We start from the raw sequence: 25138 nt of genomic DNA, 5'->3' as shown, positions 1-25138 counted from the left end.
CCCTTAAATGATCTTCACCCTCGAAGATCACCCCTGGCAGGAGTTAACCTGTTAGTTCCAGGGGTTGGTCACAACACCAATATTGTAACAGGATGGTAGAAATAATGAAGGACCAAACCGGGATTTGAACCTGGGCCCCCTGAATCTCTAGTCAGGTGCTCTACCAACTGAGCTATCTGGCACTGGTATTCAAACCGGTCTGATCGTCACATATATAAAAAATTATTTTAAACAATGTTGTTCAATACAAAATAACACTCGCAACCTTCAGTTTTTGTCTGTAATTAATCAATATTGGCGTGCGATCAGTTCTCGCCGAGTACCATTTCTCACCAGTGCATTGTTACGTCATTTTATCAACACATAAAATTATATACGAAAATATGATGTAACAGTGCACCAGCGAGAAATGGTCCACGGCGAAAACTGCTCGCACGCCAGTACTGCCAGTAGTCAGATTAAAAAAAGAGAATAAAAAATTACATTTAAAACATTAACAAGGACAATTTAAGTACACATCATAACTGCTAAACAAGAAAAATTATGTGAACTGGTAGAATGGTACGCATAGTTCTAACTTGTAACCTACATGTACAAGTACATGTACTGGGTACCCGTCGGTCTGCTATAAACCTCTCTAATGATACAATGATCGGCATCATAAAGATATTAAAGTCATGTTTTAACTCTGAAGTCTGAAGTATACAATTTTATCTACTTGAAGTTATGTCTACAGGGTATTCATGACTACATTTGGAGTCTTCTGCACAAGAATATATGATATGTTTCTAATTAGACCCTGCTTTGAATTTTGAGTTGAAAATTCACAATCTGTTATTTTTTTCAATAGATAAATTCAGTTACCCTTTCCAGTCCCCCATGAACCTCGAGCGAGTCTAAACATCCATGAAACATGTAAAAATTACACGTTAGTAAACAAACACCCACACCATAACAAAAACATCTAACAGTGTGCACGTACTTATATGTACATCTATACTATATACTAAATTTTAACCAGTTAACAAGAAACTTTAAAAGGAGTTAAAGCCTCACCTTCTTCAGTAACATCCACATAAATCACACACTTTAATGTCCATCTTTTCTCCTTTATTACTCGTAGCTTATCAACGACAACGGTTGATCGTCGACAGAAGTGTGGCTGTCAGAATTTCCTTGTAAACGATTCACACGAGAAAAATATCCTCCTTAAACAAATATGTAGTATTGTTCCCTGTGCATGTTCATATGTTTCACAGTAAATTGAAAATGCATGTGTACACCGAAAGAATACACAACTTCTCTTCTGCATTACGGCTCTCTCTTTTCTACAATGCCGTTCGTTACTGTTTACATTCGGCGCGCGCGCGGGGGTTACAAACAGGGGCGCCCCGACATATAGTTGCACATAGAACGTTTAAATAATGTGTGTTCGTTGAATTCATAAATGATATAGATGAAAAAAATGAAATTGAATCACAGCAATTTATCTAAGACGCAACACAACGTAATGCAGTAAATGCCTGGGCCTTAAAGCGGCATTGTTCGCTTTTGTGTCTATGTAGACAATTAACTCGTTCATGTACGATTCTCGCATATTTGTTTTATGAAATTACAAATATATTAGCACAGAGCTTGTTTAATTTCATACCAAATGACAAATTTAATTTATTAAAAGTAATCTAGTTATTTTTTTTTTCATAAAATGATATTTTTTTTTAGCTATCAGAAAAAAACGTTTATGGACTGCTGACCCCTAATTATAGGGGCCAGTCCTTTTTCTTCTAATTTTAAATGAAAGCTCTTGTTATTCTAAACAACTTTTGTTCTATGTGTTTTAACAAAATATTTTTAGTTTAAAAGTTATAATACAAAAAGCAACAAAATTTCAGCCCCGAAAAAATCTTAAACTTTGGCGACAAATAGCTCAAAAACTAACAAAGCAATTACCAAAATTTTCATGCCAGCAAAACTATAAAATGTTACCGACAATTTCGCCAAATTTCATGCATCTATCATCTGTAGTTCCCGAGATCAACTCTGGACAAAAGACTTCTCAATTTTCAATTAAAGGGCAATAACTCATAACCGGAAATGAATTTTAAAAATTTGAAAAAAAATGTCTAGAGATCTTAATATCATCTACATACCCTGAAAGTTTCATAGCAATCAGACAAAAAATGTTCGAGAAATCTCGTGCACAAAATTTGCGGGAAAAAAAATAATAAGAAGAAACAGTAGAATAACAGAAGGGTTTTCCGTTGAAAACGGAAAACCCTAACTAGACTCTTGTTGCTATAGCAACAAAAAGGTCTTCCGTTTTGATATACATGTATCAATTTAACTGTAAGACATTGCTTCTCTCACATAGAAAAAAAAGTGGATATGATAATTATTGTGAATGATATATCCAGACGTTACTTACATGTAAAACAACGAGAATGAAAAAGACATCAATTTTTGAAGTACTTTCTGTGACGAACTAAACATAAATAATAACCATTTGTACAATCATAAGTCAATCTTTCCTTAAAGTTTGGTTGTCACGTCTCTGCCAAATTAAAGATCTATTTGAAACAGTATTTTTTGTTTCGGGACCGGAAACGGACAAACGGAAGTGATTAATAAAAAAAAAGCTGGTATTTCTCGTACATTTGCTAAGCGTACATCACTGTTTATTTGGCTAGATGAAACATCCAAGAAAGTCAATTAAACTTGTTAAAAACATGATTTGTTTGAACCCTTCCGGTAAGAACCGAAAGTGACAGTTGACAAAATTAAACCCATTAAACACATCCCCAATCCAATTTCTAACAATCATGAGAGCTTCGTGTCTCAATCACTTACAGTGACAAAGATCTCGCGGACATCAAATTTGTAAAAAAGAAAGCTACACAGAGATATTTGAGATATCTCACCGGAAGTAAAATTAATTGGCTATTTTAACATTATATAGATGACATATGTAAGATTGTATACTGATATTTTCATTTTATGTAAAATGAATAAAATATGGTAGAAAAAAAACCCAAATTTTTGAAGTGCTTCCGATTACGACCGGAAGTTACACCGAACAATACAATATAGTGTAAACACATGTACATACATAGGTCTATCATCCCACAAAGTTTGATTGTTCAAGTTGTCACCGATTTTTGAGTTCTCCAGGAAACAAGGTTTTTTGTCCCGGGACAGGAATCGGACAAACAGAAGTGTTCAATAAAAATAAAAGTTAGTATTTCTTAACCATTACACAACAGGACTTTACTGGCTATCAGTTTGTCTTACATTGTCAAACAAAAACAGTCAAACTCTTAACCAACTTGAATTGTTTGAACTCTTCCGGTGTGGACCGGAAGTGACGGTTGACAAAATGAGAGCAGTTAAACACATCTTCTATTAAATGTCTATCATCAATGTAAGTTTTGTGTATTGGTCACTTACAGTTTATGAGATCTCGCTGTAATAATATTTGTTTTAAAAAAGAGTACCCGAGATATTTGAGATATCTCACCGGAAGTAATTTTTTTTTGTTTATTAATCATCGTATAGATGACATATGATAGCCTGTATACTTAAATTTCAATTCTGTGTTAAACAAATAAAATGCATAAAAACTTAATTTTTGAAATGCTTCCGGTGACGACCGGAAGTTACGACGAACAAAACAGAATAGTTTAAACACATCTACAACTATAGGTCTCTCATCCCTCAAAGTTTGGAGGTTCAAGTCTTTATCGTTTCTGAGATCTCATTGTCCATAGCATTTTGTCGCGGGACAGGAAACGGACGACAGGAAGTGAATTTTGAAAAAAAGGAAAAAAAAACGCCTAGAGATATTATCGTTCGATTTTAAGAAAATCTATCCATCCATCTCTGAGAAATCTGGTAAAACTTTAAAAAAAACCTTGGATTTGTTTGAACTCTTCCTTTGTGGACCGGAAGTGACGGTTGACAAAATAAAAAACGATCAAACACATCTTCTATCAAATGTCTATTATCCATGTAAGTTTGGTGTCTTGATCACTTACAGTTTATGAGATTTCGCGGTTCAAACATATGTTTGTAAAAAGGCTACATGAGATATTTGAGATATCTCACCGGAAGTAGATTTTTTATGTTTAGTTTACATCGGAAAGATGATATATGTAAGCATTTATACTTATATTTCAATTGTCCGTAAATATATTACATGCATAAAAGCATAATTTTTTAAGAGCTTCCGGTGACGACCGGAAGTTGCGACGAACAAAACAAAATAGTTTAAACACATCTACAACTATAGGCCTTTCATCCTTTAAAGCCTGGATGTTCAAGTCTCTATCGTTTCTGAGATCTCATTGTCCATAGCTTTTTGTCGCAGGACAGGAAACGGACAACAGGAAGTGAATTTTGAAAAAAAAACAAAAAAAAACGCCTAGAGATATTATCATTTTCTATCAGTCCTGAAAATTTCAAGAAAATCCATTCAGCCATCTCTGAGAAATCTTGTGGACAAAAAAAGGGGGAAAAAATAACTAGAGCAAAGCTCGTTGCAAAGCAACGAGTGGGTCTTCCGTTAATGTCGGAAGTAAAGCTGGAAGTTCCTGTAAGAAGCAGAGCTCTTGAACCAATAACAAGAGTAACTAAAATAAAGAGATGAAAAAATCGAATTATTCCTGGTACGACTTAACACAATCCGAATGATTTTAAGTACGACTTAACGAAAAACCTTCCTGATTTCAAGAACGACTTAACAACAAAAATCCGAATGTGTTCAAGTACGATCGTCCGATTTTAAAACGGCTTTCAGTGTTTGATTCAGCTTAATAAGTTCTACATAACACATATTCATTTTTGATTTGATCAGAAAATTCATTTTTTCGAAAAATTTGTTTCACTTCCGGTTTCGATCGGAAGTGACAGATTTTCATTTCGAGCCATATTACAGAGGTAAATCGACCAAATCATAACCATTGAAAATTTCAAGCCTCTATCTTAAAGCGTTTTTGAGAAAAGTCCCGGACAAATTTTTAAAAATGACGTCACGTCAAAACGGAGGTGACGTTCTCTTTAAAACTTTTACATTTTTGAGGGACGCTAACGTGCAAACATCCCTGAATATTTCATCAAAATCGGTTAAAAACCTTTTGATTTATGAAGCAAAAAAGGAGTTAGAAGAAAAGAAAAAGAATAATAACTAGAGCAAAGCTCGTTGCAAAGCAACGAGTGGGTCTTCCGTTAATGTCAGAAGTAAAGCTGGAAGTTCAGATAGCAGAGCTCTTAAACCAATAACAATAGTAACTAAAATAAAAAGATGAAAAAATCGAATTGTTCCTGGTACGACTTAACAAAATCCGAATGATTTTACGTACGAATTAACAAAAACCTATTTAATTTCAAGAACGACTTAACAAAAAAATCCGAATGTGTTCAAGTACGACTTAGCAAATAATTTTTAGGTACAAGTTAATTTAACAAATAACTTGATACTACTTTCTTAACCAAAAGTGCGGAATCAAAATTTCCGGAAAAATCAATTTTTAAAGCCAAATATCTCTGTAATGCATCGTCCGATTTTTAAACGGTTTTCAGTGTTAGATTCAGCTTAAAAAGCTCTACAAAACACATTTGCGTTTTTGATTCGATTAAAAAATTCAATTTTTCGATAAATTAAAATCACTTCCGGTTTCTACCGGAAGTGACAAAATAATTTTTTTTGTAAAAATGCCATAAGTAAATCCGCAGATTTACAATCACAGAAAATTACAAGTCTTTATAAACAACCGTTTACGAGAAAAGTCTTGGACAAAATCACTTTTTGAAAAATTTTAAAATGACGTAACTAAAAAACGGAAGTGAGTTAATGACTGAAAGTTAAAAAGCTTCTAGGGACAAGTATTTAACATAATCCCTGAAAATTTCTTGCAAATCGGTTGAATTGTTTTTGAGATATAAAGCAAAAAAGAAGTCAGAAGGAAAAACAAGAAGAACTAGATTCGATCTCGTTGCGAGCAACGAGTGGGTCTTCCGTTCAATTGATTTAAATCTTTTTTTAAATTTTCAAAAAATTTAAAATTCATCCAATCATTTCGAGAAAGATGTCGTTAGACGCAGAATTGTAAGCGTAACTTAAATATTATGTTTTTAAATTAGTCTCAGCTCATTTTAACATGATTTGATTAAATTTAAAATTTTCAAAAAATTAAAAATTCATTCAATTAATTCGAGAAAGATGTCATTAGACGCAGAATTCTAAGCACAAATTAGATATGATGTTTAAAAATTAATCTGAGGTAATTTAAACACGATTTAATTAAATTTAAAATTTTCAAAAAATTTAAAAACCATCCAATCAATTTAACAAAGATGTCATTAGACGCAGAATTATAAGCGCAACTTAGTAATCATGTTTCAAAACTAGTCTGAGGTCATTTTAACGCAATTTAAATAAAATTAAAATTTTTGAAAATTTTTAAATTCATCCAATCAATTCGAGAAGGATGTCAATGGACGCAGAATTCTAAGTACAATTTAGATATCATGTTTTAAAATCAGTCTGAGGTCATTTTAACGCGATTTAAATGAGTTTAAATTTTTTTAAAAATTTAGAATTCATTCGATCAATTCGAAAAAGATGTCATCAGACGCAGAATTGTAAGCGTAACTTAAATATTATGTTTTTAAATTAGTCTCAGCTCATTTTAACATGATTTGATTAAATTTAAAATTTTCAAAAAATTGAAAATTCATTCAATTAATTCGAGAAAGATGTCATTAGACGCAGAATTCTAAGCACAAATTAGATATGATGTTTAAAAATTAATCTGAGGTAATTTAAACACGATTTAATTAAATTTAAAATTTTCAAAAAATTTAAAAACCATCCAATCAATTTAACAAAGATGTCATTAGACGCAGAATTATAAGCGCAACTTAGTAATCATGTTTCAAAACTAGTCTGAGGTCATTTTAACGCAATTTAAATAAAATTAAAATTTTTGAAAATTTTTAAATTCATCCAATCAATTCGAGAAGGATGTCAATGGACGCAGAATTCTAAGTACAATTTAGATATCATGTTTTAAAATCAGTCTGAGGTCATTTTAACGCGATTTAAATGAGTTTAAATTTTTTTAAAAATTTAGAATTCATTCGATCAATTCAAAAAAGATGTCATCAGACGCAGAATTGTAAGCGTAACTTAAATATTTTGTTTTTAAATTAGTCTCAGCTCATTTTAACATGATTTAATTAAATTTAAAATTTTCAAAAAATTGAAAATTCATTCAATTAATTCGAGAAAGATGTCATTAGACGCAGAATTCTAAGTGCAACTTAGATATTATGTTTAAAAATTAGTCTGAGGTAATTTAAACACGATTTAATTAAATTTAAAATTTTCAAAAAATTTAAAAATCATCCAATCAATTCAACAAAGATGTTATTAGACGCAAAATTGTAAGCGCAACTCAGTTATCATGTTTCAAAACTAGTCTGAGGTCATTTTAACGCGATTTAAATAAAATTAAAATTTTTGAAAATTTTTAAATTCACCCAATCAATTCGAGAAGGATGTCATTAGACGCAGAATTCTAAGCACAACTTAGATATCATGTTTTAAAATTAATCTGAGATCATTTTAACACGATTTAATTTAATTTTAAATTTTTATAAAAATTAAATTTCATCTTAATTATTCGAGAAAGATTTCATTGGACACAAAATTGTAAGCGCAACTGAGATATTATGTTTTTAAATTAGTCTGAGGTCATTTTCTTACGATTTAATTAAATTTAAAATTTTCAAAAAAATTAAATTTCATCCCATCAATTTGAAAACGATTTTATTAGACGCAGAATTTAAGTGCAACTTAGATAATATGTTTTAAAATTAGTCTGAGGTCATTATTACACATCCATTGAGTTTTAAAATTTAGCTTCCCTACTCGGAATTTCCGGACAATGATTTTCCTCGTAAGGCTAGATGTTCATGTCATCTATCATTTATGAAAATATCAGCATCTTATCTTTGCTTGTTTTTGAGGAAACAAGGACAAGGAGAATTCGTAAAAAACGTGTCCTATATTTTGACCCCAGCTAGCTGCCGTATTCGGAATTTCCGGACAATGATTTTCCTCGTGAGGCTAGATGTTCATGTCATCTATCATTTCTGAAATTGTTAGCTTCCTTTCTTTGCTCGTTTTTGAGGAAATGTGTGGACAAGGAGTATTCGTCAAAAATGTGTCCTATATTTTGACCCCAGCTAGCTTCCGTACTCGGAGTTTCCGGACAATGATTTTCCTCGTGAGGCTAGATGTTCATGTTATCTATCATTCCTAAAAATTTCAGCTTCCTATCTTTGCTCGTTTTTGAGGAAATGTGTGGACAAGGAGTATTCGTCAAAAATGTGTCCTATATTTTGACCCCAGCTAGCTTCCGTACTCGGAGTTTCCGGACAATGATTTTCCTCGTGAGGCTAGATGTTCATGTTATCTATCATTCCTGAAAATTTCAGCTTCCTATCTTTGCTCGTTTTTGAGAAAATGTGTGGACAAGAACTTTTTAAAAAATGACAAAATGGCGGATAAGTCCGAACCGGAAGTGATTTTTACAAAATAAAAAAAGGCGAATCAAGTTTAGATGATAATAGATCGATGCTGAAAATTTGACAAAAATCGGACCACCCATCTCCGAGAAATCTTCTGCACAAAAATTGTAAAGAAAAAAAAAAAGAATAAAAAAACTAGAGCAAAGCTCGTTGCAAAGCAACGAGTGGGTCTTCCTTTCATGTTGGAAGTAAAGCTGTAAGTTCCTGTAAGAAGCAGAGCTCTTATACCAATTGCAAGAAAAACTAAAATACAAAGATGAAAAAAATCGAATTAGTCCTGGTACGACTTAACAAAATACGAATTATTTTAAGTACGACTTAACAAAAACCTTTCCGATTTCAAGAACGACTTAAGAAAAAAAAATCGATTGTGTTTAAGTACGAATTAACAATTTCCGAATTATTTTAGGTACGAGTTAATTTATCTTTGAACACAACACTATTTCCTTAACCAAGAACGTGGAATCAAAATTTCCGGAAAACTCAATTTTAAATCCCAATATCTCTGTAATGCATCGTCCGATTTTAAAACAGATTTCAGTTTAAATTAAGCTTAATAAAAGCTCCTTTGTTGCTTTATGATTTATATCAAATTATTGATCAGAAAAGAGTTATTTTAAAAAGACTTAGTAGCCCTTCAGGCCCTTAATTTGAAGGGACAGCCCCTTTTTCTTGATATCAAATAAAAGGTCTCGCTAATATTAACATATTTTGTTCTAGAAGTGTTCATGAATTGTCAACCGTTTTCGAGATATCTAAACAACTGTATTTTAGGGGCCGACCCTTTAACCACTTACCGGGGCCACTAACAACAAAATGTTTGGTATCATATTGTTAAAAACATTATTTTTAACCACTTTTGTTCTACATTGCTTTTCAAAATATTTATCCTTTTTCAGATATTAACGATCAAAATATTGAATTATGGCCCCTTGAAACCCCTAATTACATAATTTATGACTTAGGTATGGTACTGTTTAGATGAACAGATGTACAAACAACATTTTTGCTTCTATATTTAATAACAAATTATTGTTCAGTAAAGAGTTATTGTAAGAAGACATAAGAGCCCTCTTGGCCCCTAATTTGAGGGGCCAGCCCCTTTTTCTTGATATCAAATGAAAGGTCTTGCAAATACAAACATATTTTGTTCTACAAGTGTTCAAGGAATGTTAACCGTTCTTGAGATATATGTACAAATATGTTTTAGGGGCCGACCCTTTAACTCCTAAATGGGGTCATAAACAAAAACATTTAAGGTAGCATACTGTACAAAACATTATTTTGAGCAACTTTTGTTCTACATTGCTTTTAAAAATATTTCTCTTTTTTCAGATATTAATGATCAAAGTTTTGAATTTCTGGCCCCTTGAAACCCCTAATTACGTAACATATGACTTAAGTATGGTACTGTATAAACAAACAGCCTAACAATGAACATTTTTGCTTCTATAATTAATAACAAATTATTATTCAGTAAAGAGTTATTGTAAGAAGACTTTACAGCCATTTTGGCCCCTAATTTGAGGGGCCAGCCCCTTTTTCTTGATATTAAACGAAAGCCCGTGTAATTTGAAACAACTTTTGCATGATATGTTTTAACTAAATATTTATACATCAAAAGATATCACAGAAAATGTGCAAAAATTTCGTGAAAAAATTTGGTGCCAATTTTCAGGTTCAGGCGAGCTTTGAGGCCTTTAGCAATTCTCATCATTGGACGCATCGGGGTACATCTACTTACATTCGTTTACAATCCCTGAAAATTTCAAGCTTCTATCTTGATTAGTTTCGGAGGAGATGCGTGGACAAAATGACCCTTAAAAATTTACAAAATCGTCAATATCTGAAACCGGAAGTGACGTCATCATTTGAATATTTTATTATATGTAGCGCCGATCATGCTTTAACTCTGAAAATTTCATCAAAATCGGATGGAAACTTTTGGAGTTATAAAGCCGAGAAGGAGTCAGAAAAAATAGAAAAAGTATAATAACTAGACACGATCTCGTTGCGAGCAACGAGGAGGTCTTCCGTCCGATTTTTAGAAGAGGAAATGACTTTGCCTTTTATCTTTATCAACGAAACATATCAGGAAATGCAAATGTGATCTAAAAGAGCGATGGATGAAGGATTATACACCCCGTTGGATCCCTAATTTAGGGACCAGCCCCATTTTATTTCATATCATATAAGAGGTCTTTTGATTTCGATACATTTTTTGTAAAAAGTTTAGAAATTTGTTACTGTTCTTGATTTATCTGGAAGAGTTCGTGGGAACGGATAACCAACAAGTTTTGGTTGCAGCTTGTTAACCACATTTTTTAGCGTATTTTGTTCAATATTGCTTCTTAAAATTGATTTTTTTTTTATTTTGGGACGTTGATGATAAGTTCAGACCTTTGACCCCTTAAAATCCTTATTACATAACATAGGAGTAAACAATTTTTATGTATAGGTACATAACATTTCGATTAACATAATTGCTTCTCTAATGCATTGCAAAATATTTCAGAATTAAAAGTTATGATTAAAAGACTTTAGAGCCTTATCGGTCCCTAATTGAATGGCCAGCCCATTTTTCTTGATGTGAAAAGAAAGCTCTTCTCATTTTAAACACATTTTGTTCAATAAGAGTTTAGAAAGTATGTACCGTTCAAGAGATATCTGAAGACGATCTATTTAGGGGCCGACCTTTAAAAATCCTTTAAGGAAGTGTTTAAGAAAAAAGGTTATAGTTACATATTGTTGAATACTGCTTTTCAAAATTTTTCTCTATTTTGAGATATTGAAGATCAAAATGTCAGACTTCTGGCCCCTTAAAATCCCTAATTAAGAAACATAGGAGTAAACAATTTTCATGTATAGGTACAAAACATTTCGATTGACATAATTGCCTCTGTAATGAATTACAAAATACTTTTCAATTAAAAGTTATGATTTAAAGACTTTAGAACTCTATCGGCCCCTAATTTGAATGGCGAGCCCTTTTTCCTCATATAAAAAGAAAGCGCTTGTCATTTCAAACACATTTTGTTCAACAAGTATGTAGAAATTATGTACCGTTCTCGAGATATCTGGAAGAGATCGTTTTAGGGGCCGACCCTATAACTCCTTTTAGGGACCGGATAACAAAAAAATTATGGTTGCAAATTGTTAACGACATTATTTGGAGCATCTTTTGTTCAACATTGCTTTTCAAAAATTCTCTCCATTTTCAGATATATAAGATCAAAATTTAGGACTGCTGGCCCCTTAAAATCCCTAATTACGTAACAAAGGAGTAAACAATTGTCGTGTATAGGTACATAACGTTATGATGAACATAATTGCTTCTATAAAGTATTACAAAATATTTCACATTAAAAAGATATTATTAGAATACTTTAGAGCCATTTCGGTCCTTAATTTAAAGGGCCAGTCCCTTTTCCATGATGTCAAATTAAAGCTCTTGACTTTTTAAAGTTTTTTTGTTCTATAAGTCTTAACAAAATACTTTCGAGAAAAAAGATATTCAAAGAAAACCACAAAAAAATCATGACGCTTTTTATCTCAATTTTTAAGCTCAGGCGAGCTTCTGTGTTTTTTGTCACAGAACAGTGAAAATGCTTCTGTCATATCCACAATCATAGGTCTACAAACCCTGAAAATTTGAATCAAATATCTGTTTTTCGTTTAAGAGAAAATCACCGGACAAGCCGACCCTCTAAAACCGTAAAAACGTCAATATCTCTAAAATGAAAATGACGTCATCAATATAAAAAATTTCCAATAAGGTTCAGATCAATATGTGTTAGTTCTGAAAGTTTCATTAAAATCAGCCTAGCCGTTCCCGAGAACTCGCGTGCACAAAAATGCGTAAGAAAAAAAAAAGAAGAACAATAAGGGAAACAGAAACAAAGCAATAACAAGAAGGTCTTCCGTTGGAAACGGAAGACCTTAATGATAAAAAGAAACCGAAGAATAACAAGAGGGTCTTCCGTTGAAAACGGAAGACCCTAATAATAAGAAACATTACAATCACTATAAGGTCTTCCGTTGGAAACGGAAGACCTTAATAAGAAACATTACAATCACTATAAGGTCTTCCAATGGAAACGGAAGACCTTAATTACAAATAAGCAGGACTTAATGGTTAAGGATTTTAAAAAATTTAAAAGAAACGCTCAACGTTCGATAAACATTTTAAATTATCTTAAATAAAAAATACACTGTGCAGATTAAGCGTTCTCTAAACAAAGTACCTGTATTACATTGAACCTTCATTATTTTCCAGAAAATCTTGCCAGAAGGAGAACAACTATGATAACACAAAGCTCAACATACAATTCTCATTTTGCGAACCGAACCAATGATGCTAATTTAAATCAAACTGAAAATGACTGTGCTCATACGGATGTAAATCAATTGAAAGCATGGCTGCAAGTAGATCTTAAAGCGGAATATAGCATAAAGACCGTGAAGATTTTTTACAGAGATGAAGGTATGTTATTCAATATTTCATATCACAATATCAAATTTCATGTTCTACTTTTATTTTTATCATTTATATATTATATTTTCATTTAATAAAACTAATTGCTAATTCAAAAGAAAAAAACTATTCTTAATGACGTGAATATCATAGTTTACATTAATATATTTACATTTTCCAATGTCTTTGCCTGTGATAACACTACGTATCGATTTTGTATTATAAAACCCATACCTTCAAAGACGCCAAATTTAGGCGCCAGCGGAGTTTGCTTATTTAAATTTAAATATTTAATCGTACGATTGCTTAAAATTATATAAACATAAGTAATAAGGAATCATTCTTTGACTATTATGAGGTGATACTTTCGGTCGGGGCGTGATAAAATCTATCATAAAGCCCTTCGGGCTCTATTGGATTTGATCACGCCCCGACCGAAATTATCACCTCATAATATTCAAAGAATGATTCCTTATTCCTTTTATGAACACATTCTTTTGTTTTTTGATATCTTTTGCACCTGCCACTTGGAAAAGAAACAAACTGTTTTTATTTTTTTTTAATAACCAATTGCGTCAAAATATTTGTATACATATTTGTTTCATCTAATTAAGCTTTTTGATAAAACTTCTTTTAAATGCATATAAATGATTTATTTTGCTTGAAAAGAACTATATAATTATGATATGAGTCAAATTTGGCACCCATAATTCGCCATTGTTTAAAGTGTTACAATAAATTGGTATGTTTTTTTAGAAGAGTTGTTATGAAATATTTTTTTTACATATTTATTTGCACACACTGGCAGTATATGACTTCAGAAGTGACGGTATTTAATGGTGTAATCAAAATCAGTCAAAAATTGACATTTTTCTTAACTTTTTACGAATGGGAAACATACATGTAGAGTGACGCTTTGAACAAGGATTATTTTTTTTTTCACTTTTTTGTCTTGGCTTATTATTAATAAAATATTTTGTTTGTTCATGCATGCGCTCTATATTTTCTGAAAGAAAAACTGCTTGAAAATAAGCCGTTTTATGCTATAAATGGCGGGAAAAGGTCGTCTTTACGATGCCATATTTCTAAATTGTGGGCAATTGAATCAAAATGAAAATTATGGAAAAACATCAGGTATACATCTGTACAAAAAAACCCAAAGAATTACAGTAAAACTAGATGCTGTCATTAGACAGTAATACTCGCACCAAGTGTTTGCCCCTAAATAACACTGTTTTGTACCAGTTTAATTAAAAATGAAGGCCACATGCAAACTCAGGTAATACATTTAAAAATTATAATTTTCATAACTGAAGGATGAGAACCCTTCCCATATGATAATACACATGAGCAGCATTTTATGTGCAATTTGGGGTTGAACTGTTTGCAGTGAATTTTCAGTTAATCAATAATCTTAACATTTCATGTCATAGAAAGTATAACGGTCTATATAATTATTACAAACAAAATTAAAAATTAAATTATGCCCCCTCACCGTGGCGGTTGCCGGTTTTAGATTTGCTTCTGTGTGCATATATATGAACATCATCGTGTGCACAGATTTAGAGAAGGGGTGGGAGTGAGGGGTCCAGACACCCCCCTCCCCCCATGAAAATTCATTTATATTATCAATTGTAAAATTACCAAAAATACACCTTGGACCCCAATGCTCTTACAGACATGTAAACGCTCTAACCCACTGCGCTTCAATGTTAGGTAACATTATTTGGGGGGGGGGGGGTAAATATTTAATTAATATTTAATATACTTTATTGTTTATCTCAATAGAAAGTATACATCACAATATGCAGGTGTCCTGCACCACCTTAAAGCTGTTATTTACTTAATAAAATGGTGCAAGTGGATTTAAAGAATAGGTCATAAAAATACATGCATGTTACAAATAACTGATCTTTGTCTGAAGTTACGTACACAACTGTGGTAGTATTTATTTATACTATATAATCAAATTCAATACAAGGATTACCAGGTTCCCGGCTTAAGTGGATCAGTTCACTCGTCTGCTCTGTGCGTCTCTCCGGCTCCGTACTCAACTGGTTCCCTCCCTATCTCGATTACCTCTATATGCTGCTTTGTTAGGTCGTACGTCGGTCTAGTCGGTCGCATACCTTAATACACTACACTCTCCCCCCTTTTAAAAATGCGGATGCCCCTGCATCCCTAGTCTATTTTGAGTTTTCAACATTATAATATATATAAGAAAATCCCCGCGTAACCGGGAAACTACACAAAGGAAAAAAAAATTATTAAAGAACTAGGCACCATTCCCTATGAGTACCTCCATAAACTGGTTAACAAAAAATACATTGTCATATTTATGAGTGACGGGGGACTTCGCGAGGTGGTTCCTTACTACTTCCCCCTGCCAGGGTCCTAGCGTTGCTGGAATGCAACAGGGCATAAGGAAAGACCGAGCTCTAGACATTGTCTAAATTAGACATAAATGCATGCCCAAAGTGGAGGAACTCCAACCTTTGGGCAGGCTCCAGGTTTTCTGTCATCAGTACCTGGTATCTCCAATGAATAAGGACGCTAGGAGAATTAATATGTCTTAATTGGAACTGCCCTGGGTCCACCCATCGCATCCATCTTGATAGGCTCCTCATCTGTTGTTGTGACTGGTCTAGGATTTGAGACTGGACGGGCACAAGGGGAGATAATACTTCCTCTGCCCAGCAAACGAGATCCTCCACCCTTTCTGATCCAACTAACGCTCTTGAGAGGAATAGCAGGAGTTGGTACCTCTCCTCTGTCCATTCCCCTAACTTTTCCTCCTTTATGGGCGGCTGGGGGTTATCCCATACGATTCGAGGCAGGTGTTCGCTTTGGACGTGGAACTTTAACTTCCGGCCCACAAAAGGACACTCCCTGACTGGACATCCGGAATCTCTTGAGCGTGCACCGGGAGCCCTACTAATCCTGCTACTACACTGTTGTTCGATTGTTGGCTCTGGGCTCGAACGAATCGGTTTCTGTGGAGAGGAGTGGTGGGACCAATCAGACTTTGATGTAATGTCTTCTACGTCTGCCAGAAGTTCCTCCATACTTGCCCGCTCCTCACGATGAAAAACCAGCTCCCCATTGTCACCATACCGCACAAAGGTATCATCCTCCTCCAACACATCACTGTCACTTGACATTCTTAACCAAATACACAATACACCGTCACAATACACAAGTCAGACCTTGACCTGCAAAAAAAAAAAGAAAAAAGAATCACTATACATCCCTATACATCTAATACACTGCTTTTTGGGTTTTCTTTCTTTTTCTCTGGCAGGCTGGACAGAAATACTCTGTCCACTTATCTGCTAGCTCTGCATTCACACCCACACAATCATCATGATACCACTCATCACACCTGTCACATTGTATCATGAACGATCCATTATCCCCTTTTCGACAGAAACAGAATATTTCCAAATCACCAGTATCCAGATTTGCCGGGACACCATCAATCACCTCCTTCTGTTTCTTTTTTACCCAAGTGGGTGTCTCGAGGTCACAACATCTTTTCATTCGGTAGTGATTAATGACGGTTATCATTTTCTCTAGCTGCACTTTGTAAACATATGATGTTATTTTTGCTAGGACTACTCCCGGCCCTTTCCACGGAGACTCTAATTTTTTACTTTTGCCTTTGGGATTTGCCATATTCAAAATATAGACTAAATCTCCTGGCTTATATTCCACCTGGCGTATGCGAACGTCGTAGTCCCTTTTCATATAGGAATGAGAGGTTTTCAACTTTTGTCTTGCAATCTCGTGAGCCCGAATAATAGATTCCTTTAGTTTGCAGACATATTCTGCCTCATATGTAGTGGTATCGGAGGCTGGAGACTGAAAAACCAAGTCAGCTGGCATGTTAACCTCTCGTCCATACATCATCATATTGGGTGTTAGGCCCGTCATCCTGTTCACTGACAATCTGATTGCCCCTGCCAGTTGAGGAAGGTACTCATCCCAATCTGTCCGAGAGTTGCTAACAAAACAGCATCCATAATAGTGCGATTGAATCTCTCCACTTGCCCGTTCGCACAGGGCCTGTATGGTGAGGTTATAGTCTTATGGACGTGAAAAGCTTCACAAATGGATTTAAACAAAGAGCTTTCAAAATTCCTCCCTTGATCACTATGAATAGTTAGAGGACATCCAATTCTAGTAAACACTTGATCCACCATAGCCCTTGCTGTTTCTTCTGCTGTCTGAGACGGCAGTGGTATGATTTCAACCCACTTTGTAAATTGGTTTACCATTACCAGAATATTGGTGTTCCCTTTAGGAGATTCAGGGAGGGGTCCCATAAAATCAATATGCACCCGTTCCAACGGGACGCCTGCATGATACTAAGATAATGGACATTTTTCTTTCCTCGTTGGTTTCTTGTTCTTGTTGCATATTGCACATGCTTGAACATATGCTTTGATTGTTTCATTCAATTTGTACCAATAGAAATTCTCTTTTATTCTAGCCCTTGTCCTATCAACCCCCTGGTGGCCTGTCATTGGTAAGTCATGGTTCAGTGAGAGAACTTCCTGTATGTATGGTTTTGGCACAACTAACCTGGTCAGGTTGTTCTTTGACCTATTACGAAGAACTCCATCACTATCCAAGAAAAATTGCTCTCTGTTGATGTGGTATTTCTTGGCAGCTTGATCTGCTAGAAACAGGTCCGTCTCTGCTGGTTCTTCCTGGTTCTTCAGCCAATGTAATACCAGATGCAGATCTTTGTCTTTAGCTTGTTCAGCAGACAACTGATCGGTTGTATACTGGATACCATAACTTGTCGCAACTGAGTTTATGCTTACTACCTCCTCGGTTTTGATTGTCTCTGTGTTTGTGGCATTTGGTACATGAATAACAATTTCCTGTACAACAGTAAAGTTTTGATCCGCCTCTTCTGTTATTCCCCTATTCTTTTTTTCGGCTAGTGGGATAACGTTATCAATTTTCATAAAATCTTGCCACTTCTCATGAACTTTCACACAATATTTACATCCCCCACATGGAAGAGATGAAGGTGGGTTAAAAATTGACATCTCCTTGCAAGGTCCATTGTCGTCCAGCCTAGATAAAACATCTGCGTTCACATGTTTTTTCCCAGAAGGATGTTGAATTTGCATATGATATTGGCTGAGGACCTCCAACCATCTCGCAAGTTGCCCTTGTGGCTCCTTAAAGTTCATCAGCCACTGTAGACTGCTATGATCTGTGCGCACCAGGAATTCTCGACCCAGGAGATAATGTCTAAAATGCTGTGTGAAGCGCACTACTGCCAACAATTCTTTCCTAGTGGTACAATACCTCCTCTGTGCTGCAGATAAGGTGAAACTACCATATGCAACAACCCTCTCTTGTCCATCTTGTACCTGTAAGAGCTCCGCGCCAATGGCATTGTTCGATGCATCGGTGTCCAAAATAAACTTGTCAGTTGAATTTGGCAATGTCAACACTGGAGTTGTTTGCAGCGCACTCTTTAAGGTATCGTATGCTTTTTGTTGTTCCTGGCCCCACTCAAAAGGTTTCTTTCCTGTGATTAATGTCAGGGGTTTCGCAATGGCTGAATACCCTTTGATAAAGTTTCGATGGTAGTTCACGAATCCCAAGAACTGTTCCACCTCCTTGGTACATGTTGGTACTTTCCAAGTCCTAAAAGCCTCCACATATTCTTCACCTATGGCCATACCACACTTGTTCACAGTTCGTCCAAGAAAACTCACTTCCTGTTTGCATAGATCACATTTGCGGGGTTTAAGTTTGATTCCGTACTGACGGAAACGTTCAAACACTGCTCTTAAGTTACACAAGTGATCACAAAAGTTTTTTCCCCATAACAAGTATATCATCCAGAAAACAAAGGACAATTTGCCAATTAAGTCCACGCAAGACTAAATCCATGGCACGTGCATACGTAGATGGCGCATTGCATAACCCGAAACTCACCCGCGTGAATTGGTATAAACCATATTTTGTAATGAATGCAGTTTTCGGTTGGTCCTCCTCTTTCACTCTTACTTGCCAGTAGGCACTGTTTGCATCTAGTTTGGAGAACCATTCATTCCCCACCAATGTATCCAAGCACTCCTCAATTAGGGGTAAGGGATATACATCCTTTCTTGTCACTGTGTTCAACTTACGGTAGTCTATGGCATATCGCACTTTACCATCCGATTTTCTGATTAGGACGGGAGCCAATGCCCATTCCGAGACACTCGGTTCAATCACACCCACTGCCAACATCCGTGACAATTGCTGTTTTCCTCTTCTACACACTGTAACGGCGTTCTTCTCATTCGCTGTTTGATTGGCTGCGCTGTCCCTGTATCAATACTATGCTCAACTTTCTTAAATGTACCAATGTCAAACTCATCTCTGGAGAATATGTCCCGGAATTCTAGCAGCAAAGTTCTGAGCTCTAGTTTTTCCTTACTCGATAGCTTAGTTGTGATGTTGTTAATCAGTTGGGTGAGCTCCTCAGGAACAGGACTTTCCCCACAACTTGCTTCTGTTACACATGTAGCTCTTACAAACTGTTCTGTATCTTGTACATCTTCTGCTCTCCCTACTACTGTATTACTTTTAATGGTGAAGTACCTATCTGATGCATTCACTAAACACACCACTGGCTTGTTTTGATTCTTGTACAGACACCTTGGTATCAAAATTGGCAAGTCCTCATTACATGGTTCTATCACATACTGTTTCATTTCTCTTTCTAGCTGAGCAGGAACGTGCACCACTGAGTCGGGTGGAACCACTGTGCGCTTGGAAACCACCACGTTAGAAACTACAGGAATAATTCCCTTAAGTCCCGAGGTTAAATCCAGTCGTTCACCTCCAACACTGAGAGTATGACTTTTCAGATCCAACACTACTCCATAAGTCACCATAAATTTTAGCCCTAACAACATATCATCTTTTATTGGGGCTACGTATACCTGCGTGGCATACGACCTAGACCCAATCTTCAAATACACTGGACCCACCACCACAGTCTTCATTACCATACCCCGACCTGCTGCATGCATCATGGTTTCTTTCAACACCCGTGGTCTTGGCTCCAGTGTGGCATAAACCTTGTCTGATATAATGGTAACTGCTGCTGCCGTGTCCACAGCCGCTTCCACCAACGTCTCATCTAACTTTAACTTCACTCTCAGAATTGAGGAATTGCACATCTGCATTGCGGTAAATACTCTCTCGGAACCATTTTTACCCGGCACACTATGCGAATCAGCCTCCTCTCCCACAGTCGTTTCAGTCGGAATGACCGTGGTAAACAGTGATTCCACTACTGTCTCGGTCTGCTGATTACCATGCACCTTGTCCTGGTTAACTTCCTGTTGGCTACCACTCGTCTCACTGGAGGTCTGTTCCTGTTCAGGGTTTCCCCTCTTTACTTCCTCAGATAGACCCACTGTAGGAATAACTTCTTTATTTCTCAGTTCAGTATCCTTGCTACCTTTAATATCATCCGCGCCTGTACACCTGTACTGCGGGGCTCCGCCAACAACAGTTGTTTGTTCAGTTGCCATGTGGTCACAGGGAACTAATGTGTTTTGGCGATTTTCCGCAATTCGGGTCGACATTACGCCTACTTGGCCGACCCCTTTTCGTTTAAACCTTGTGTAAACCGAAGTGATGTGCTCGACTGGGCTTTCTTTGGCTATCTGCACGCCCTTGCCAAGTGTCCGAACTCTCCACAATTGTAGCAATCATATCCACTTTTGAGATCTCTCCGTAGTGATACCATTTTTGCCAATCCTTGGTTTTCACCTATTGATTTCTTCACCTCTGTCCCTTTTCCTTGGATTTCTGCTAATTCTCGTTGCCATCTTTTTTCCATACTATTCATTTCTTTCTGCACCGCTTCAGTTTACTGTCCACATTATCCTGCATTTTACTGATGTTAGCCTGAATGGCTTGTGTATTCTGGTCCATGCTTTCTGTAATTTTGTTCATACACTTCATCAGCTGCTCATTAGGACCTACTTGTACGGTGTTCACTGTTGGTTCCTCATTATCTGAAAAATCTGCTGATTCTGGCGTTCCCCGTACATTGCGGGTATGCACACCATTGCCAAACACAGCTTTGTCACTATACTGCTGCCACTTTATTCTTTCTAGAGCCTCATCCACGGTTCTTGGTCGAAAGGATGCAGCCATACTCCCTGCATGTTTGTCTACACATCCTTGACATAACTTATTAATGACCTCACTTGTAACATACTCTTCTGGCAAGTCGCCAAATGCCTTATCTGCCAAACCAAGAAGCCTCTCTGCCCACTCATCGAGATCCTGTCCTGGGGCTTGTCTCGCACTCTGAAATTGTATTCTGACAGTCTCAGTTAATTTCCTTATATTAAATCTTTTCTCCATGCACTGTATGAGCTCATCATAGCTGATTTCTTTGTTTCTTCTTACTCGTCCCAAACAAAAGCGTGCTGCACTGCCCGTCATTGACCAACATAAGTGTGCACGTTTCTCAGGCTCCAGCAAACCATGCATTTCAGCATACATCTCAAATTTGCCAAGAAATGATACCCAATCATCCCCTTTGTCGGAACCGTCAAACTTCAAAGATTTCAGGGGGACTGCACTGGTTACTCTGTGTTGTGTGGGCCGACTTGGAAGGTATTGTTCCTGCCTCTGATGCTCCTGATCTGGCACCGCTGTATGCAGTGGATGACTTTGCCTGTCAAGTATTTCACCCTCGATATACCTTCTTGCTGGTTCAGATCTCTGTAAAAGTTGTGTTTTCTTACTTACAACTGTTGGTTTCCTGGCTACAGGGGTGTACAATCCTGGCTCTGGTTTACAAGTGTATGGGTCAACATTGGGCACGGACTCCCTTACAGACGGGAAAATGCCTGCTTCCTGTTTAGTTGTTTGGGGTGGGAAGCTAAACTTTACACTTTCCTGTGCCGGTCTTGGTTTTCGTACAGTTGTTACACTTTTCGCTGCAGGTAATTGAAGGATGGATGCTTTCCGAGGTGTGCCCTGCCAATCTTGTCGTGGCTGCTTAAGCTCTGCCTTTATGGACATAGCACTCACACTTTTAAATTTTTTGTCTGCTTGTGTGCTCGGTGCCATTTCCCTTAGCCTTGACTCACTGCGCACGTCATCTTCTGCGGGTGGGGGAATAAAACTGCATGCCAGTCTCCGAGGACCGGTGGATTGCCCCTCAAATACACTTGGAGTCATCAGATGGCTGGTATTCTCAACAACAGTGTCCTCTGCCTCACTCTACTCATCCAATGTACATCTGTCCTCCAAGTCCTCATCTAATTTGTCCCAGAACATATAATCATCTAGTGTGCAGAAATCTACATACCCTAGGATTTTATGCATTCTGATGTGTGGTATTGTTGCAAGAATCTATTGGGTGATATCACCTTCTTTTCTCAATTCCCATATGCGATTTGCTGTCGTCTCCCCCACAGTTGGGATTGATAACAGCTCATCAAAACTGCAGAAATTGATGTACACTTTTTCCTTGTCCATATGATCCATAACTGTTTCACTGGCTGCCATCTTAGAATTGATTTGATAATTCTTTCACAATATTCTTGAACAGCAAGAACTCAGACACATTACTTTACACAATGGATTATATACTATATAGAGATGTTCGTATTGCGTGAATACCCGTACTGACCGCTTAAACGGTGGGGTATACTATGTCACGTTTTCCCGCCATACTTCAGTTTATATTATTCAGATTCATTCACACAAAACCTAATATTTCAAAATTTTAAGCTACAAACACATCAAATTCTACACTTACAACTCCCAAATTTTAATCGATAATCTTAAAAAAGACATTAAATTCCTACTCAACCTACTCAATTTACCATGCGGTGTTCACATTCCACGAGCACGTGATCGTCAGACGCGCGAAGCAAACTTCCAAAAACTTTGACTTTCTTAAACAAAAAGTAAACAATTTACACCTTACCGATAATCACCTAAACCGTAGCTCGCAGCGCCATTTGTGGTAGTATTTATTTATACTATATAATCAAATTCAATACAAGGATTACCAGGTTCCCGGCTTAAGTGGATCAGTTCACTCGTCTGCTCTGTGCGTCTCTCCGGCTCCGTACTCAACTGGTTCCCTCCCTATCTCGAATTACCTCTATATGCTGCTTTGTTAGGTCGTACGTCGGTCTAGTCGGTCGCATAGCTTAATACACTACACAACACAAGTCTGCAGGTATCATTAGCGGGTACTAGTTTTACCCAGCTCTTTGATTAGATGGGTTCGCGTGTATACATACATGTCTGTGTTTTCCATATGCAGAAAAGGATTAGTTAAGATCAGCTAAAGGAATTTATTATTGTGTTTTAATTGGATTATCATTATGATGCCGACCAATATAGGTAACCATAATACATGTAGTAGCAGTAGCACAATACAGTAAAACACGGTTATAACGAAGTGCCAGGGACGGGTGATTTTGCTTCGTTATAAGCGTAATTCGTTATATCCGTCAAGTTTACAACATGTAATATAGTCACAGGGAATGAAAATCACTTCGCTATAAGCGTCAATTCATTATAAGCGTGTTCGCTATAACCGTGTTTTACTGTATAATGAGATGCCAGCATACATAAGTTCTACATGTACTTTCACTTTCTAAATGTGATCTCCCTTTGACAGCATACTGTATCATCATCTTTTAATATTTAAATAAGCTTATCATCGTTACCTATCCTATCGCATTTGTAAAGTTTCTGTCATTTTAGTTGCAAAAGTAATTTTTTTCATTTGTCAGACTTGCACTATTGAGTTGACCCCATCTTGACCCTGTATAAACAATTTCTTATTAAATTTGTGTATTACATGTAAGTAAGTGTACTAGACACTTAATTATCATTTTCATATGAGTTATAATAGGAAGGAAGGAGTATTTCTTTCTTAATGTATTATAATGCATCAAATACAATGTAGGTCATGACCTTATGGAACTATAGTCTGTCCCAAGATATCTTGGATTCACATTTTGCTTAATTGCTTGATATTTATAAATACCTCAGGGTTCAAACGATGTTCATTCAAAAGTATAAAAAAATTTCCAAGATTTCTCAGTCGAAACGCCCCTGTTAGCTTATCAGGTTTCAATACAATGCTAAAAAATGTGATGTCTACGGAGATTTTGTATTGCAGCAAGCCCGGATGGTAACGTTGAAAAATTGCGCGATGTATTCCGAGTGTATTCCGAATGGACAAAATATGTAAACATTCCCCATTATAAATCTCCGTTAGGAATCTGTTTTCGTTCCTGTGAATTTTTCTGAGTGACAGTTGAAAATGTGTCAATGAAATTATCTTGGAATTATCCCTTTCAACTATTACAATTGCACTTCTTTCACAGGTATGTGTATTTTTTTAAAAAATCGCCCAAATGTGCTGCATAAATATCTTGGGACAGACTATAGCTGTTCTGACCCCACGAAACAGGAAAATACAAAATATCTTCTAATGTCATTATGATGCATCAAATGGTGTACAGTACATTAATGACCCCCAGCTAGGTGTTGTCTTTAACTCGCTTTGCCCGAGTAAGTGCATAGGAGAGTTGATTAAAATCAACTCCCAATAAAGTATTTTATCTTATTCATATGTTACAGTAGTGTTTGATCCATGTGGGTAATTCCTAGCCTAATGATGTCACTGTTTTGTTAAGGAGACTTTACAATTGCCCCAAATAGGCGAATACACATGCATATAACATTTTGTTTATGAATCTTAAAAATTGAATTAAGCAATTTCAAAATGTTAATGTGCATCAGGAGAGAAAAAGCAATCAAGAAATGATTTAAAATTTGCTACTGCAAACATGTAAGAATTATTACGAAGACTGAATCTTAACAACCAGGTTAGATTGGGGGGGGGGGGGTGAATGCATGTGGAGTATAAACATTTATAATTTGAATCATTTGTTATTAATTTTAACTTGTCAATGAATACTAGTTATTGATCCAAAGGTAGAAATATGACCTCTGATCATATCTCAATAGATCATTTGTCAATTATGCAAGGTGTAATGA

At 35.9% G+C, this 25138-nt stretch overlaps 1 protein-coding gene across 1 annotated transcript; it reads right to left on the bottom strand.

Annotated features, from left to right (window-relative positions):
* Positions 1-16321: 16321 nt before the first annotated feature.
* LOC128180527 (uncharacterized) lies at positions 16322-18768 on the bottom strand. The gene is made up of 2 exons (XM_052848648.1): positions 17648-18768; positions 16322-17066 (listed from the first exon to the last, which is right to left on the bottom strand). The coding sequence occupies exons 1-2, from the start codon at positions 18766-18768 to the stop codon at positions 16322-16324; spliced, it is 1866 nt and encodes a 621-aa protein (XP_052704608.1).
* Positions 18769-25138: the final 6370 nt, after the last annotated feature.

The sequence above is a fragment of the Crassostrea angulata genome, chromosome 4, assembly GCF_025612915.1.
Source record: "Crassostrea angulata isolate pt1a10 chromosome 4, ASM2561291v2, whole genome shotgun sequence".
NCBI lineage: Eukaryota > Metazoa > Mollusca > Bivalvia > Ostreida > Ostreidae > Magallana > Magallana angulata.
Note: the sequence above shows the minus strand (reverse complement) of the source record. Positions and strands in the feature narration are given on the sequence as shown.

Bases quoted from the DNA above. Each gene is read 5' to 3' on its own strand.
- LOC128180527 (XM_052848648.1), bottom strand. From the start codon at position 18,768: ATGGCCATAGGTGAAGAATATGTGGAGGCTTTTAGGACTTGGAAAGTA. The intron at 17,067-17,647 runs GTTAGTTGTGCC...CTGTTTTGTTAG, and splicing joins TCAAAGAACAACCTGACCAG to CAACTCTCGGACAGATTGGG.